The 17,385-nt window shown below is 40.8% G+C and overlaps 1 protein-coding gene across 2 annotated transcripts in view; it reads right to left on the reverse strand.

Annotated features, from left to right (window-relative positions):
• Positions 1-346: 346 nt before the first annotated feature.
• SLC12A8 (solute carrier family 12 member 8) overlaps positions 347-17,385 on the reverse strand; it is a 149,195-nt gene continuing 132,156 nt past the window's right edge. For both annotated transcript variants that reach the window (XM_043473199.1, XM_043473200.1), the window contains exons 12-14: positions 14,355-14,472; positions 4,481-4,541; positions 347-1,397 (exon numbers count right to left, since the gene is read on the reverse strand). In XM_043473199.1, the coding sequence (XP_043329134.1) occupies positions 1,235-1,397; positions 4,481-4,541; positions 14,355-14,472 (342 nt within the window). In that variant the 3' untranslated portion in view covers positions 347-1,234. The remainder of the gene's footprint in view (positions 1,398-4,480; positions 4,542-14,354; positions 14,473-17,385) is intronic.

Genomic DNA, 17,385 nt, shown 5'->3' on the forward strand with positions numbered 1-17,385 from the left:
CAGTTGTCAAAGTGTTAGTCACTCAGTCGTCTCTGACTCTTTGCAACCTCATGGACTGTAGCCCACCAAGTTCCTCTGGCCATAGAATTCTCCAGGCAAGAATACTGGAATGGGTAGCCATTTCCTTCTCCAGGGGATTTTCCCAACCCAGGGATCAAACCCGGGTCTCCTGCACTGCAGGCAGATTCTTTACCATCTGAGCCACCAGGAATGCCACACTAAGGAACCAAATTAGTCCTGTCCCCTCATGTGTTCATACTGCAAAACAGCTGCTGAGGTATCTGGAGTGTGGGGCACCACACATGCTTTTGAGAACGTGAGTCACCATTAAGTAATTCATGGTAATTTAACTTTTTAATTAAAAAGACCTTCACTAAACAATAATAGCTTACAAATGCAAGTCCCCTTTGATCTTGCAATTCCACTTTTGGGAGTTTATCCTACAGATATTCATTATGCTTATACATATGAACACGATCATTCCCTGCAGAACCGACTGTAATAGCAAAAGACTGGAAACAATCCAAATGCCATCACTGTAGAACTGATGAAATAAATTATAGCACATTTATACAATGAAAAATAATGAGGAAACTGTGTATGTATTGATATGGAAATGTCTCCAAGATAGATTGTTAAGGGGAAAGGCAAGGTGCAGAGCACATGTATAATATGCTACCTTTTGTGGGCGAAAAGGGAGCAATAAAACTCCACACTCCTATTTGTTGTCTATTCGTAACGAAATGCAGGTAGTGAGTGTACCTGAGAACAGTAGTTATCTCTGATGCAGGAGATGGGAACTGAGCAGATGAGAAACAAGAATGGGAGGGAGACTTTTCACGGTATATATGATTTCACTTTGGGGTTTGGAACCATGTAAACATATTATTTATTCAAGGAATAAATAATAAAGCTTAAAATAATCATTTATTGTGGCCCTGAGAACAAGCAATCTGGCCTGGTTCTCCACACCTGCAAGTCTTGGTGTCCATGTGGCGCTCTTCAGACTGGGCGCATGTTGCAGGGGCCACTGCAGTGGGTACCTGGTTAGACGTGGTGCTCCAGACCAGAATGCTCATTTCCATTGTGCAAGACAGCAGGGGGAGGACAGGTCTTTGAGTTTCTTACAGAGGAGAACCAGCTCCACGGAGGTTCTGGAAATTGGGTCCACTGCACCCTGGACAGCTCCAGAAGGGGAGGGTTCTGGGCTGCCTAGTACTTGAGGACTTGGTGCCTAGTACTGAGGCATCAGCTCTTCCCGGCTCACGAGGGAGGAGTGGTGGTAGCGATCCCGGGTGGCGAAGTCTGTGTTCTCCTGGGTGAGCTGAGTCATCTCCATGTCAACCCTAGTCAGGGACGGTGCCAAAATTATCTGCTCTTGGGGGGATCGCAAGCTCCTTTGGTGAGAGAAACATGGAGGACAGTCAGAAGGAAAGACGATAGTACTAACCACTGGCAGTCAGTCTTCTCTGGGATGGAGAAATGATTTGCAAAAACATCATTGTGCCTATTACTTAATATGTATTAATCAACAGAACTGTTGAAAGCTCTATGTACAACACTTCATGAATCCAAAGCACTAGAAATAAGTATCAAATAAAGAGTGATATTTACCTTCCTTAGCAGAAATGTATAAAACTATAAAAATAATCTTCCAAATGCTGTGGTGTTGGGGCTCTATAGCTCTACTTGGCCTTTTTGTCAAATGAAATAATGGAATGGAGAGGCTGGAAAGTGGAAGCAAATAAAAATAAAAACCTTCTCTTTAGTTCACCGGAAGGAAAGATGAATGAGGAACAGCCCAGGTTTACAGAGTAAGCAGTTATGCGTAAAAGCTTTGGCACCAAGCTGGCCTGCAGGCAAAAAGTGAGCTCCAGAGTCACAGAAAGGTCCACATAGAGTTGGAGTTGGAAGAAACTGGTAGAGAAAAATGTTATGGATACGTGAGGAAAGTGCTGGCAGCAGAAAGACGAGCCAGGCAGCCAGGATATCCAAAGAACACAGTCACAGCTCTGTCACCAGTTAGCCTGGCGGCCTCAGGCAAACCTCTTCACCTCCTTCTGCTTCTATTTCCTCACCTTCTCAACCCCCTTCTAGTCACTGCAGTGTGTTAGGTCCTGAAATCACCTTAGGCATAGATTTCCTCTTAAATCTTTACTTTGTAGGTAGTTATGTTGAATTGTTTAAATAAGGAATATATTTTATAGTTATTAAAAAATGGTAGAAACCTTGTTATAAATCTGTGGAACTTAAGCAGAAAGCTTCACTGACTAGAAAAACATGCTGTTATAGGACTTCAGATCACACGACTAAGGCTTTGCAGCCACTTGATGAGAACATATCTAAATTAGAGGGGTTGGGCTTTCTGAGAAATGAACTAACTTCTATAAAAGTTGAATGTGCAAGAAGTAAGGTTAGGAAGTGACGGAAATGCCGTACCAGTCAACATGTGTTTCAGGTAAAACCATAATATTTTTCTGAGTTCAGGGAAATAATACACTTCACTATCTAGTCTAGAACGGCCTAAGAGTTCTCACCTGGGCAGTTGCTAAGACTTCAGGAAAGAAAGCTTCTCTAAGGTCAGGCTTAATTTTACATAATTCTGGGAACTGTAAGTGTAACAGAGGAAGTAATACACCCAAACTCCTTTGCCCAAAACACCCTACAGCTATTCCTCTTCTTTGGTTTTGAAGAGCATCTGGGGTGACAGTTGTGAAAAAAATTCAAAATTACAAAAAAGAAAACACAGCAATCAATTTCTACTTTTAAGTGGTCACGATTTCTAGGTCCTTTCCCCTCCTGAACAGTCACCACAAGATATCGCTCAGTAGCCATGATGAGGCCAGTAAGCTTGATGCTGACTCTTAGCTGAGGCCTCTACAAGTCCACGGAGACATGAATAGTGTAAACTAGATTCTCTTCCAACCAAAGCACTGTCATTTTCTAAGAATAATCTCCTCCTAACACATTCTTCTTTCTACATAGCACAACAGTGACCTCTGAGGTGAAATCCCAGAAATTCAGAGATCAAAAAGGAATGCTGACCTCCCATAGTCATTTGTAGGCTTTCAAACCTACAATACCTAAAAATATTCATGTAAATTGGATAAGGCCAAATATACTCAGCCACACACCAGTTGCAGCTCCAGAATCTGAAGGCAGCTTCCACACAGAATCTATTTCCACTTAACCTCTACTTGCCCTCAGGACTAGGATCAGTATAGGTGTATTGTGACCTGAGTCACCAAGCTGGTGCCTCAGCCTGAAAGAGAGGCAGAGAGTGGCCCCCACCCCTCCTACAGCTTCACACAGGACATTCAGTTCAGCTTCCAAGCAGATGGCAGGGAATTGCCCCTCTCCACCCCACTCTCCCTGCCAGCCCCCTCCCTGTTGGTTTCCATGACCCCTGCTCCTGACATCATCATTTTTCTAGCATCCAGGGTTTAGCATCCAGGTCATTCTTGGACTGACTTGAACAGACAGGCAGTGTTTATATTGTCTTAAAACAGATTCCTGGGCACTTCCCTGGTAGTCCAGTGGTTGAGAATCCGCCTGCTGATGCAGGGAACACAGGCTTGATTTCCAGTCCAGGAAGGTTCCACATGCTGAGGGGCAGCTAAGCCTGCGCACCACAACTACTAAGCCTGTACTACAGAGCCCAGGAGCCATAACTGAGTGCCCATGCTGCAGCTACTGAAGCTGGTACATCTGGAGCCCATGCTCAGCAACAAGAGAAGCTGCCACAATGAGAAGCCTGCACACCGCAGCTAGAGAGCAACCTCTGCTTGCCAGAAGTAGAGAAAGTCATATGCAGCAACAAAGACCCAGTACTGCCAAAAACAATATAAATAAATAAAAATTCCCAGAGTCTTGAGGCCTCCAAAGGTGAGCAAGCGTTGGCACTAGAAGCATAGAGGAGGAGGAAAGAAATTGGGGTACTCATGAAGCCTTACCTTCCCTGAAAGGCTTTCTGCTGTTTCTCAGGAAAGTTTGTTCCTCCCTCTCCCTGGGTATTTGAACACTGAAGTCCCACAGAAATCCTGCAGGGTCACTACTCTGTTTCTGTACTTGGTCTCTGCACTTTCACCAACACAGTCGTGTCAACTACTTCTGACTTGAGATGGAAGAATGGAAGTTCTTGGCCTTGAGTTTGTGTGTGTCAGTACTGATGCTAACGTGTCTTAGATTGTGAACTCACTAAAAGTAACTCTCTCGACTTAGATCTCTCAGCAACCAGATTCTAAAGAAAGCCTATGTTCTCAGTTCCTGAGGATAAGAAGAGAAGAGGGGGCCAGAGGAAGCTTCTGATGAGCTAAGGCAGAGGGGCTGGGTGGTGAAGGGCAGTGAGGAGCAGTCTGAGTTTCCTTGAGGTTCTCAAACGTCAGGCATTCACACCTCAATTCACCCAAGCCCATGAAGCACCTTTAGCACCTCCCAGGCCAGGCATCTGCCCTCATCCTGGCCCCAGGTTGGCACAGACCTGTAGGAGGGGATCAGAAGGGATCTCATCCATCTTAAAAGGCTGAAGTTGGAGGCTAAACCTGCAAGGAAGGCAAAGACATAAAACTTTATGAAGATTCTATGTAAGCATCTACAATCCCAGGTTTTAATGGGGTAAATATATCCCCTGATACACACAAAGAAGAGCACAATTTTCCCCTCTTTTTAGGTCTAATCGAACTACATTCATTGTAATACTCTCTGACAGTAACCAGCTAAGGACTTCATACTTATAAGTAGTTTCCAAAAATTTACTTCTAAACTCCAAAATCCCAAGAAAGAAAATTAATGTGTTAAAGAGAAAGAAGCAGATGACTTGCTAATTTCAGTCTTAGGAATTATTAATTTCTTAAAATTTTGATAATTTTATTTTTAGATTCAAACTGATATGTGTTAAATATATGCTGTAAAATCCGCCACTAGACCATATCCTCCACGAGGACAAGAAGCACATCTTTTTCACCCAGTAAGACTCATAGTACAACAGTCACAGCATCTGGCCCTTAGGAAGTTTTCTACAGGTGTTAAGTGACTCAAATAGCCCCAAATGTAAAAATGTTAGAGCTGAAGTTCAAGATGAGACTGTTGCTGATACTGACCAAATAGCCTGCCATCAGATACACTGTTTAGAATAGGTTTTATCAATTTTTTAAAGTTTTTTTTTAATCCATTTCTCCTTTTGTGTGATCACACAAAATGAATTATATATAACTTTAGGAAACCAAATGAAGCGTAATTTTATAAAATACTTTTCCAAATTACACATTTACACATATTCACTCCACCAGATATATTATTCAACTATAAAAAAGAACAAGATAATGCTATTTGCAGCAACATGGATAGACCTAGAGAGTGCCATACTGAATGAAGTAAGTCAGACAGAGAAGAAGTATCCTATGACATCCCTTAAGTGTGGAATCTAAAAAGAAATGATACAAATGAACTTACAAAACAGAAACAGACTCACTGACTTCAAGAATGAGCTTATGGTTGCTGGTGGGAAGGATGGGAGGAAGGGATAGTTAGGGAGTTTGGGATGGGCACGTACATACTACTATATTTAAAACAGATACCCAACAAGGGCCTACTGTATAACATAGGGAACTCTGTTCTGTGGCAGCCTGGAAAGGAGGGCTTTGCAGCGGGGGAATGGATACATGTATATGTATGGCTGAGTACCTCCACCGTTCACCTCAAACTATCACAACATTGTTAAACGGCTATACACCAACACAAAACGAAACTTTTTTTTTTTTTAAAGAAGTCTAAGGCAAAGCTTATAAATGCTTAAAAAAAAAAAATGTGTCTCTAACAGTAAAGTGAAAATATTACATGTGTAAATGAGATAAATGACAGAGGATGAGATGGTTGGATGGCATCACCGACTCAATGGACATGACTTTGGGTAAACTCCGGGAGTTGGTGATGGACAGGGAGACCTGGCGTGCTGCGGTCCATGGGGTCGCAAAGAGTAGGACACGACTGAGCGACTGAATTGAACTGAACTGAGATAATGTAAAATTCTTAGCACAATAACTGGTAGTAGATATTTTTATAATCTCACAAAATGAATTATATATAACTTCAGGAAACCAAATGAAATGTAATTTTATAAAATGCTTTTCCAAATTACACATACTCATTCCACCAGACATGTGTGTGTGTGTGTGTGTGTGTGTGTATATATATATATATATATATATATATATATTTCATATATATATGCTTGAAAGTTGATTAGATCATGGTCAATATATGATCAGGAAGTAAGCATTATTTTAAGAGGGTTACGTTAGAATCTTGGCTAACATCAACAGCATGTAGCTGATAAGACATATTTACTGAATCTCATTTAGGGTTCTAACGGTTAGGGGGAGGACAAATTTTAAATTTGCATTAATAATCTGCAATTGCAAAGAGAAAGTCCCTAATATATTTTGACATTGTCAGAAGGAAGAAAATAAACATTATATTAATTGGTCTTACTTATTTATGACCACTTTGATTCTAAATTATCTATATTTTAGATGTAAATTTGCCTGAAATTTGATTTCATACTTTCCTGTTAACAAATTTCTGAGAAATATTTAAATTTCTTAAGATTAAACTAACTTCTAAGAAATTCAGAAGCAATCACTGATGTAATCACTGTTAATTAAAATATATCTATCCATTAAATTGGGCTTCCTGGGTGGCGCTAGTGGTAAAGAACCCGCCTGCCACTGAAGGAGATTTAAGGGGCCAGGGTCCAATCCCTGAGTTAGGAAGACCCCCTGGAGAAGGAAATGTCAACCCACTACAGTATTCTTGCCTGGAGAATCCCATGGACAGGGAAGCCTGGTGTGCTACAGCCCATGGGGTTACAAACAGTCGGATATGACTGAAGCAACTTAGCATGCAATGCATGCATCTGTTAAATTAGCTGATATAAGGACACTTAGCATGACTTTTTCTAAAACATTATTTTTAATGTACACATGATTCAAGTGTTTGAAGTGCATTTCTTTCAAAAATATATATCAAACTACGCTAATTTGATAGAATTTCTTTTTCAGTTTGCCTGGATTGTTACAGTCCATCTGACTACATTATTTAAAAATTGAGACACTAGAATGTTGATGAAAAGAGCTCTAGAATGTACCTTTCAAACAGCTTTATTATTGAGGAATAAATAACACACAATAAAGTCTTGAGAATATTTTCTTCCTTTCTTTGTTCTTCTTGTTCTGGCACTTGGGGGTCTTGACTCCTAGAGAGAACAAACAACTCCCCTATGAGCACACTTGATATATGGTGGTGGTTTAGTTGCTAAGTCATACCTGACTCTTGCAACTCCATGGATTGTAGCCTGCCCAGCCTCCTCTGTCCATGGGATTTCCCAGGCAAGAGAACTAGAGTGGGTTGCCATTTCCTTCTCTAGGGGATCTTCCCCACCCAGGGATTGAACCCACATCTCCTGCATTGGCAGGAGGTTTCTTGACCACTGAGCCACCATTACTTTGCCAACAAAGGTCCATCTAGTCAAGGCTCTGGTTTTTCCAGTGGTCATGTATGGATGTGAGAGTTGGACTGTGAAGAAAGCTGAGAGCTGAAGAATTGATGCTTTTGAACTGTGGTGTTGGAGAAGACTCTTGAGAGTCCCTTGGACTTCAAGGAGATACAACCAGTCCATCCTCAAGGAGATCAGTCCTAGGTGTTCATTGGAAGGACTGATGTTGAAGCTGAAACTCCAGTACTTTGGCCACCTGATGCGAAGAGCTGACTCATTGGAAAAGACCCTGATGCTGGGAAAGATTGAGGGCAGGAGGAGAAGGGGATGACAGAGGATGAGATGGTTGGATGGCATCACCGACTCAATGGACATGAGTTTGGGTAAACTCCTGGAGTTGGTGATGAACAGGGAGGTCTGGCGTGCTACAGTCCATGGGGTTGCAAAGAGTCAGACACGACTGAGCGACTGAACTGAACTGAGCCACCAGGGAAGCTGCACCTTTGATACACAAATCAATTAATCCAGAGCCCACACTCCCAACTACTTCCTTTATCAAGCTCTTATACATCAAGCCAGTATTCCCCTGCCTTAACTCACCCCAGGGCCAAATAGTAGACAACTGGAGATGACCCCTACAACCCACAGCCCCTGCAATTACTCAAACTATCCAATCCTAAACTTACTCAACTATGTACCTGCCTTGCCCATTCTTTCCCACTAAAACTCCCCTAAGAGCACACCTTTGATATCTGGTGGGCGTAAGGGGCCATACTCTCCCCTTGACCTCTTTTGCCTCATGACCAACTCTGGTCCTTCCCCTGTGGCCCTACATAGCCCTTCTATTCCTAGAGGTCTGTGAGTATAAACTTATTTCTTCATTTCTGTGTCTGTGTATTATTCTACCTGATTAAAACAAGCCCCAGGTACATTTTTAGAATAAACTAAGTGTATTTAAGAATAAGATTGATTCTTTGTAGCCAGAGATGGAGAAGCTCTACAAAGTCAGCAAAAACAAGACCAGGAGCTGACTGTGGCTCAGATATGAACTCCTCATTGCAAAATTCAGACTTAAATTTAAAAAAGTAGAGAAAACCACTAGGCAATTCAGGTATGACCTAAATAAAATCCCTTATGAGTCTACTGTGGAAGTGACAAATAGATTCAAGGGATTGTGTTAGTATGCTGTAATGTTCTTTATCTTTCCGGCTTACTTCACTCTGTATAAGGGGCTCCAGTTTCATCCATCTCATTAGGACTGGTTCAAATGAATTCTTTTTGACGGCTGAGTAATATTCCATGGTGTATATGTACCACAGCTTCCTTATCCATTCATCTGCTGATGGGCATCTAGGTTGCTTCCATGTCCTGGCTATTATAAACAGTGCTGCGATGAACATTGGGGTGCACGTGTCTCTTCAGATCTGGTTTCCAGTGTGTATGCCCAGAAGTGGTATTGCTGGGTCATATGGCAGTTCTATTTCCAGTTTTTAAGAATCTCCACACTGTTCTCCATAGTGGCTGTACTAGTTTGCATTCCCACAACAGTGTAAGAGGGTTCCCTTTTCTCCACACCCTCTCCAGCATTTATTGCTTGTAGACTTTTGGATAGCAGCCATCCTGACTGGCGTGTAATGGTACCTCATTGTGGTTTTGATTTGCATTTCTCTGATAATGAGTGATGTTGAGCATCTTTTCATGTGTTTGTTAGCCATCTGTATGTCTTCTTTGGAGAAATGTCTGTTTAGTTCTTTGGCCCATTTTTTGATTGGGTCATTTATTTTCTGGAATTGAGCTTCAGGAGTTGCTTGTATATTTTTGAGATTAATCCTTTGTCTGTTTCTTCATTTGCTATTAATTTTCTCCCAATCTGAGGGCTGTCTTTTCACCTTACTTATAGTTTCCTTTGTAGTGCAAAAGCTTTTAAGTTTCATTAGGTCCCATTTGTTTAGTTTTGCTTTTATTTCCAATATTCTGGGAGGTGGGTCATAGAGGATCTTGCTGTGATTTATGTCGGAGAGTGTTTTGCCTATGTTCTCCTCTAGGAGTTTTATAGTTTCTGGTCTTACATTTAGATCTTTAATCCATTTTGAGTTTATTTTTGTGTATGGTGTTAGAAAGTGTTCTAGTTTCATTCTTTTGCAAGTGGTTGACCAGTTTTCCCAGCACCACTTGTTAAAGAGGTTGTCTTTTTTCCATTGTATATCCTTGCCTCCTTTGTCAAAGCATACTAACACATATATATGGAATTTAGAAAGATGGTAACGATAACCCTATATGCAAAACAGAAAAAGAGACACAGAAATACAGAACAGACTTTTGAACTCTGTGGGAGAAGGTGAGGGTGGGATGTTTCAAAAGAACAGCATGTATACTATCTATGGTGAAACAGATCACCAGCCCAGGTGGGATGCATGAGACAAGTGCTCGGGCCTGGTACACTGGGAAGACCCAGAGGAATCGGGTGGAGAGGGAGGTGGGAGGGGGGATCGGGATGGGGAATAAGTGTAAATCTATGGCTGATTCATATCAATGTATGACAAAACCCACTGAAATGTTGTGAAGTAATTAGCCTCCAACTAATAAAAAAATTAAAAAAAAAAAAAAAGATTCAAGGGATTGGGTCTGATAGAAAGGGTGCCTGAAAAACTATGGATGGAGGTGCATACATTGTGCAGGAGGCAGTGATCAAAACCATCCTCAAGGAAAGGAAATCCAAAAAGGCAAAATGGTTGTCTGAGGAGGCCTTACAAATATCTGAGAAAAGAAGAGAAGCAAAAAGCAAAGAGGAAAGGAAAGATATACCCATCTGAATGCAGAGTTCCAAAGAAAATAAAGGAGAGCTAAGAAAGCCTTCCTAAGTGAACAGTGCAAAGAAATAGAGGAAAACAATAGAAAGGAAAGACTAGAGATCTCTTCAAGAAAATTAGAGATATCAAGGGAACATTTCATGCAAAGATGGGCACAATAAGGGACAGAAACAGTATGGACTTAACAGAAGTAAACGATAATAAGAAGCGGTGGAAAGAATACATAGAAGAACTACACAAAAAAGGTCTTACTGACTCGGATATCCATGATGGTGTGATCACTCACCTAGAGCCAGACATCCTGGAAGGTGAAGTCTAGTGGGCCTCAGGAAGCACTACGAACAAAGCTAGTGGAGGTGATGGAATTCCAGCCGAGCTATTTCAAATCCTAAAAGATGATGCTGTTAAAGTACTGCACTTAATATGCCAGCAAATTTGGAAAACTCAGCAGTGCCATAGGACTGGAAAAGATTCGTTTTCATTCCAATCCTAAAGAAGGGCAATGCCAAAGAATGTTCAAACTACCACACAGTTGCACTCATTTTACATGCTAGTAAGATTATGATCAAAACCCTTCAAGCTAGGCTTCAAAAGTACACAAGCCAAGGACTTCCAGATGTACAAGCTGGATTTAGAAAAGGCAGAGGAACCAGAGATCAAATTGCCAACATCCGTTGGATCATAGAAAAAGGAAGAGAATTCCAGAAAAATATCCACTACTGCTTCATTGACTATGCTAAAGCCTTTGATTTTGTGGATCACAGCAAACTGTGGAAAATTCTTCAAGAGATGGGAATACCAGACCACCTTACCTGCTTCCTGAGAAACCTGAATGCAGGTCAAGAAGCAACAGTTAGAACCGGACATGGAACAATGGACTGGTTCAAAATTGAAAAAGGAGTACGTCAAGGCTGTATATTGTCATCCTGCTTATTTAACTTATATGCAGAGTACATCATGCAAAATGCCAGGCTGGATGAAGCACAAGCTGGAATCAAGATTTCCAGGAGAAATATCAATAAACTCAGATATGTAGATGATACCACCCTAGTAGCAGAAAGCCAAGAGGAACTAAAGAGCCTCTTGATGAAGGTGGAAAAGAGTGAAAAAGTGAGAGTGGAAAAGTTGGCTTAAAACTCAACATTCAAACAACAAAGATCATGGCATCTGGTCCCATCACTTCATGGCAAATAGATGAGGAAACAATGGAAACAGTGACAGACTTTATTTTCTTGGGCTCCAAAATCACTGTGGAGTGACTGAAGCCATGAAATTAAAAGATGCTTGCTCCTTGGAAGAAAAGCTATGACAAACCTAGACAGTGTATTAAAAAGCAGAGACATTACTCTGTTGACAAAGGTCCATATAATCAAAACTATGGTTTTTCCAGTAGTCATATACAGATGTGAGAGCCAGACAATAAAAAAGGCTAAGTGCCTAAGAATTGATGCCTTAGAACCGTGGTGCTGGAGAAGACTCTTAAGAGTCCCTTGGACAGCAAAGAGATCAAATCAGTCAATCCTAAAGGAAATCAACCCTGAATATTCATTGGAAGGATTGATGCTGAAGCAGAAGTTCCGATACTTTGGCCACCTAAGGCAAAGAACTGATTCATTGGAAAAGACCCTGATGCTGGGAGGGATTGGGGGCAGGAGGAGAAGGAAGCAACAGAGAACGAGGAGGTTGGATGGTATCACTGACTCAATAGACTTCAGTGAGCAAACTCTAGACTGAAGTTGAGCAAACTTCAGGAAATAATGAAGGACAGGGAAGCCTGGCATGCTGTAGTCCATGGGGACGCAAAGAGTCAGACACAACTGAGCGACTGAACAACGACGACAATGTGCATTTAAAGTGCACCATTTGGTGTTAATACATGTATATACTGTGAAAGCACCACTAAAAGCAGGATCCTGAACACACCCATCACCTCCAAGTCCCCTCAAGCCACTTCACAAGACCTCCCTCCCACATATCCACACCTCCACCCCATCCAAAGGCAACCACTGATAATGCTGTCATTATAGATTAGTTTGCATTTTTGATAATTATCCTTAAGTGGGAAACACGGGTTACTGATTTGAGATATTTTTCTTTTCTAATATAAGCATTTGATGCAGTACACTTCCTTCTGAGGAAGTGCACTGAATTAACTGCAGCCCACAATTTTGATGTTATATTTTCATTTTCATTCAGTTAAAAATACTTTAAAATTTTACTTATTTCTTCTTTGAACCATGAGTTAATTAGTTTCTTTAGTATATTTAGTGCTCTTTAGTATTTTTAGTCATTTAGTGTTATTCAGTGTTCTTTAGTTTCTAAATATTTGGGGATTTTCCAAACATCTTTCTGGTATTTATTTCTAATTCACTTCCTCTTTGTTCTTCGAATTGACTTAAATACTTTTAAATTTACTGAGACTTTAAAAAATGTCCTAAAATATGGTTTATTCTGGTAAATGTCTCATTCTTTTCACTTGAAAAGAATATATATATTCTGCTGTTGTTATACAGAATATTCTACACTATCAATTTGGCCACATTTGTTGATAATGTTAGTCAAGTCTTCTAAAGCCCTACCGATTTTTTCCTACTTGTTTTATCAATTATTGAGAGAGAGGTGTTGAAATCTGAATATAATTGAGAACTTTTCTACTTATTATTGCAGATCTATCAGGCTTTGTTTTTTGTATTTCAAAGCTCTGTTTTTAAGTACATCAATATTAAGATTTATTATGTCCTCTTGGTTAATTTTCCCTTTGTCTCTATGAAATGACCTTCTTTATCCCTGGTAATATTCTTTTCTCTGAAATCTACTTTGTCTTATGTTAATATAGTCAATCCAGCTTTGTCTGATTTATCACGATACAGCTTGTCCCATTCTTTTACTTGTAACATTTGTTTCTCTACGTTGAAAGTAGGTTTTTTGTAGACAGCAACAACTGGATCATGCTTTTTATTCAATCTGATAATCTCAATTCAAATTGAGAATTGACAAATTCAATATGACATTGGTTTAGACCACTTAATTGGGAGTGTTTAGACCATTTAAAATTAGTGTGGCTATTGATATGGCTAGGTTTATGTAAACCACCTTGCTATTTGTTTTTGGTCTATTATATTTTTCTCTTTTTTCTATTTTGAGTGCTTTAAATTCAATTTTATCTTCTTTATTAGCTGATTAGTTGTAATTCTTTGTTTCGTTACAGGCATAACTCATTTTACTGTGCTTCTGAGTCCTGCATCTTTTTTTACATGTTGAAGGTTTGTGGCAGCCATGCATTGAGCAAGTCTATCAGGTCCACTTCCCCTGCATCACTGGCTCACTTTCTGAGTCACATCATGGTAATTGTTACAATATTTCAAACCTTTTCACTATTATTAATATTATATTTCTTACAGTGATTTGCAATCAGTGATCTTTGATGTTACTACTGTGACTTGAAGGCTCAGATGATGGTTAGCATTTTTTAGCAATAAAGTATTTTAATACTAAGATATGTACAATGCTTTTTAGACATAATGCTATTACACACTTAACAGACTGCTGTATAGTATAAATATAACTTTTATATGCACTAGGGAAGGAAAAAAAAGTGTGTGACTTGCGTTATTGTGATATTCATTTTAGTGCAATGATCTAGAACTGACCTCACAATATTTTCAAGGTACACTTGTCTTTTAGTAGTTGCTTAGGGTTTGTAACACACCTTTTTAACTTATCACAGTCTATCTTTAAGTGATATTTTAGTACTTCACATATAGTATAAGAAACTTTCAATAGTATATTCCCATTTATTCCCTCCTGGCTCTTAAGCTATTGTTGTCATCCATTTTACTTCTACATGTCTTATAAACCTCACAATTTCTTATTATTTTTCATTTGTTATCATTTATGCGCATGCCATATTTTTTTCTCCTAGACTGTCAGCTTGAAAGTGGGATTTGTATCTGAGTCAGTGTTGGCATTTAATAGGTATTCAAAACCTGTGTTTTTCAATAAATGCTGAAAGAGAAGAAAGGAGGTGGTGGCAAAACGGCTGTATTGCTCACCAAGGTGAAGTCCGGGACTTGTCCGACCAATGTAGAAATATACAATGGCAGCAACACCTATGTTAACCAGGGTATAGACCCACTGGATCACAAACATGATGAGAAGGGACCCAATAGCCTGTGGAAACAGAAGGAAAAACAAGTCAGCTCATGGTTGAAACACACTCTAAGCAAGCCACAAGACAAGGGCCTTAAGTGGAGGAATTCCCTGGTGGTCTAGTGGTTAGGGCTCCACACTTCTACTGCAGGGGACCAGGGTTTGCTCCCTGGTCTAGGAACTAAGATCCCATGAGCCATGTGGTGTGGTCCCCTCAAAAAACAAATAAAAACCCTTGATAAGACTAGGGCCATAGGGAGCCCAGGTGGCCTAGTGGTAAAAAGACTAGGGCCTTGGGGGAGGAGCCAAGATGGCGGAGGAATAGGACGGGGAGACCACTTTCTCGCCTATAAGTTCATCAAAAGAATAACTGAACGCAGAGCAAACTTCACAAAACAACTTCTGATCGCTAGCTGAGGTCATCAGGCGCCCAGAAAAGCAACCCATTGTGTTCGAAAGGAGGTAGGACAAAATATAAAAGATAAAAACAGAGACAAAAGAGCTAAGGATGGAGATCCATCCCGGGAAGGGAGTCTTAATAGAGAAAGTTTCCAGACACCAGGAAACCCTCGCACTGGTGGGTCTGGGGGAAGTGTTTGAATCTTGGAGGGCAACCTAACTGGGAGGGGAAGAATAAATAAAACCCACAGATTAAGTGCCTAAAAGCAACTCCCTGCAGAAAAGTACCCCAGACACCCGCGTCCGCCACCAGCAAGTGGGGGCAGAATGGAGAGGAGCAGGCAGCATTGTTTAGGGTAAGAACTGGGCCTGAGTGCCCTGAGGACAATTGGAGGGAGCTTTTGTGAGTTACCAACTTAAACTGTGGGATAGCAAAAGAGAGAGAAAATTAACCGGCCAGAACACACTGCCAGCCGTTCGCAGAACAAAGGGACCGAGCAAGTCCAGAGAAGAGCTCGCAGGCTGCGGACCGGCCCAGCCCCGCCGGAGGCTGGAGGCAGGGGGGAGAGGAAAGGGGCAGGCTCGGCCCCAAGGACCGCATCCCCTACTGCACTGCAAACAGGCCTCCAGTTTCTAATCAAAGACCTCCTGAGATTCTGGATGGTCGACATCCCCCGGGAGGGTCGCGGCGAGACAGAGGGTGCAGGCACCCGACCAGCACGGGCGGGGACTGGGGCTGGGGACTGGAGGGCAGCGCCAGCCCCTCCCCGCAGCGCGACGGAACTAGCAACATGAATAAGAGCCCACCTCCGCCCGCCTGTGCCAGGGTGGAAATTGGGCACTGAAGAGACCGGCAGACAGAAGCCAAATAAACAAAGGGAACCGCTACAGAAGGGACCGGTGCAACAGATCAAAATCCCTGTAGATAACATCGACTACACCGGAAGGGGCCTGTAGATGTCGAGAAATGTAAGTTGGAATGAGGAGCTATCTGAAACTGAACCGAACTCACACTGACGGCAACAGCTCCAGAGAAATTCCTAGATACATTTTTACTTTTTTTTTTTTAAGTAAGAAAAAAAAAATTTTTTTTTCTTTTTTCTTTTTTCTCTTTTAAAGTTCCCTATTACTCCATTACTCCTCAACTTTCATTTTCATAGATTTTTACGATTTTTTTTTTTAGGAAAAATTTTTTTTTCTTCTTTTTTTTTTCTCTTCTATTTTCTTTTTCTCTTATTTCCTTTTAAAGTCCTCTATTACTCTCTACTACTCCTTAATTTTCATTTCATTACAATATAACCTTACAAAAAAAAAAAAGAAGAGAAGCCCTATTGTTTAAACTGAACTTCATATATATTTCTAAAATTTTTTGTGTGTGTTTTGGTTTTTGTTTTTAATACAGTATTTTTAAGAGTCTAACCTCTACTCTAGATTTTTAATCTTTGTTTTTCAGTATATGATATAAATTGTGGACATTTAAGAATCCAATAATCAGTTCCCATTTTTATTCAGGAGTGTGTTGATTATTCTCTCCCAATCTTGACTCTCCGTTTTCTACCTCAGAACACCTCTATTTCCTCCTTTCCCCTTCTCTTCCCAATCCAATTCTGTGAATCTTTGTGGGTGTCTGGGCTACGGAGAACACTCTGGGAACAGACAACTGCATAGATCTGTCTCTCTCCTCTTGAGTCCCCCCTTTTCTCCTCCTGCTCATCTCTATCTCCCTCCTCCCTCTCCTCTTCTTCATGTAACTCTGTGAACCTCTCTGGGTGTCCCTAACGGGGGAGAATCTTTTTGCCATTAATCTAGAAGTTTTATTATCAGTGCTGTATAGTTGGAGAAGTCCTGAGACTACTGGAAGAATAAAACTGAAATCCAGAGGCAGGAGACTTAAGCCCAAAACCTGAGAACACCAGAAAACTCCTGACTACATGGAACTTTAAGTAATAAGAGACTGTCCAAAAGCCTCCATACCTACACTGAAACCAACCAACACTCAAGAGCCAATAAGTTTTAGAGCAAGACATATCATGCAAATTCTCCAGCAACGCAGGAACATAGCCCTGAACGTCAACATACAGGCTGCCCAAGGTCACACCTAACACATAGACCCATCTCAACACTCATTACTACTGGGCACTCCATTGCTCTCCAGAGAGAGAAATTCAAGTTCCACACACCAGAACACCGATGCAAGCTTCCCTATCCAGGAAACCTTGACAAGCCAATCATCCAACCCCACCCACTGGGAGAAACCTCCACAATAAAAAGGAACCACAGACCTCCAGAATACAGAAAGGCCACTCCAGACACAGCAATCTAAACAAGATGAAAAGGCAGAGAAATACCCAACAGGTAAAGGAACATGAAAAATGCCCACCAAGTCAAACAAAAGAGGAGGAGATAGGGAATCTACCTGAAAAAGAATTTAGAATAATGATAATAAAAATGATCAAAATCTTGAAAACAAAATGGAGTTACAGATAAATAGCCTGGAGATAAAGATTGAAAAGATGCAAGAAATGTTTAATAAAG

Source organism: Cervus canadensis, chromosome 7 (genome assembly GCF_019320065.1).
Source record: "Cervus canadensis isolate Bull #8, Minnesota chromosome 7, ASM1932006v1, whole genome shotgun sequence".
NCBI classification, from domain to species: Eukaryota; Metazoa; Chordata; class Mammalia; order Artiodactyla; family Cervidae; genus Cervus; species Cervus canadensis.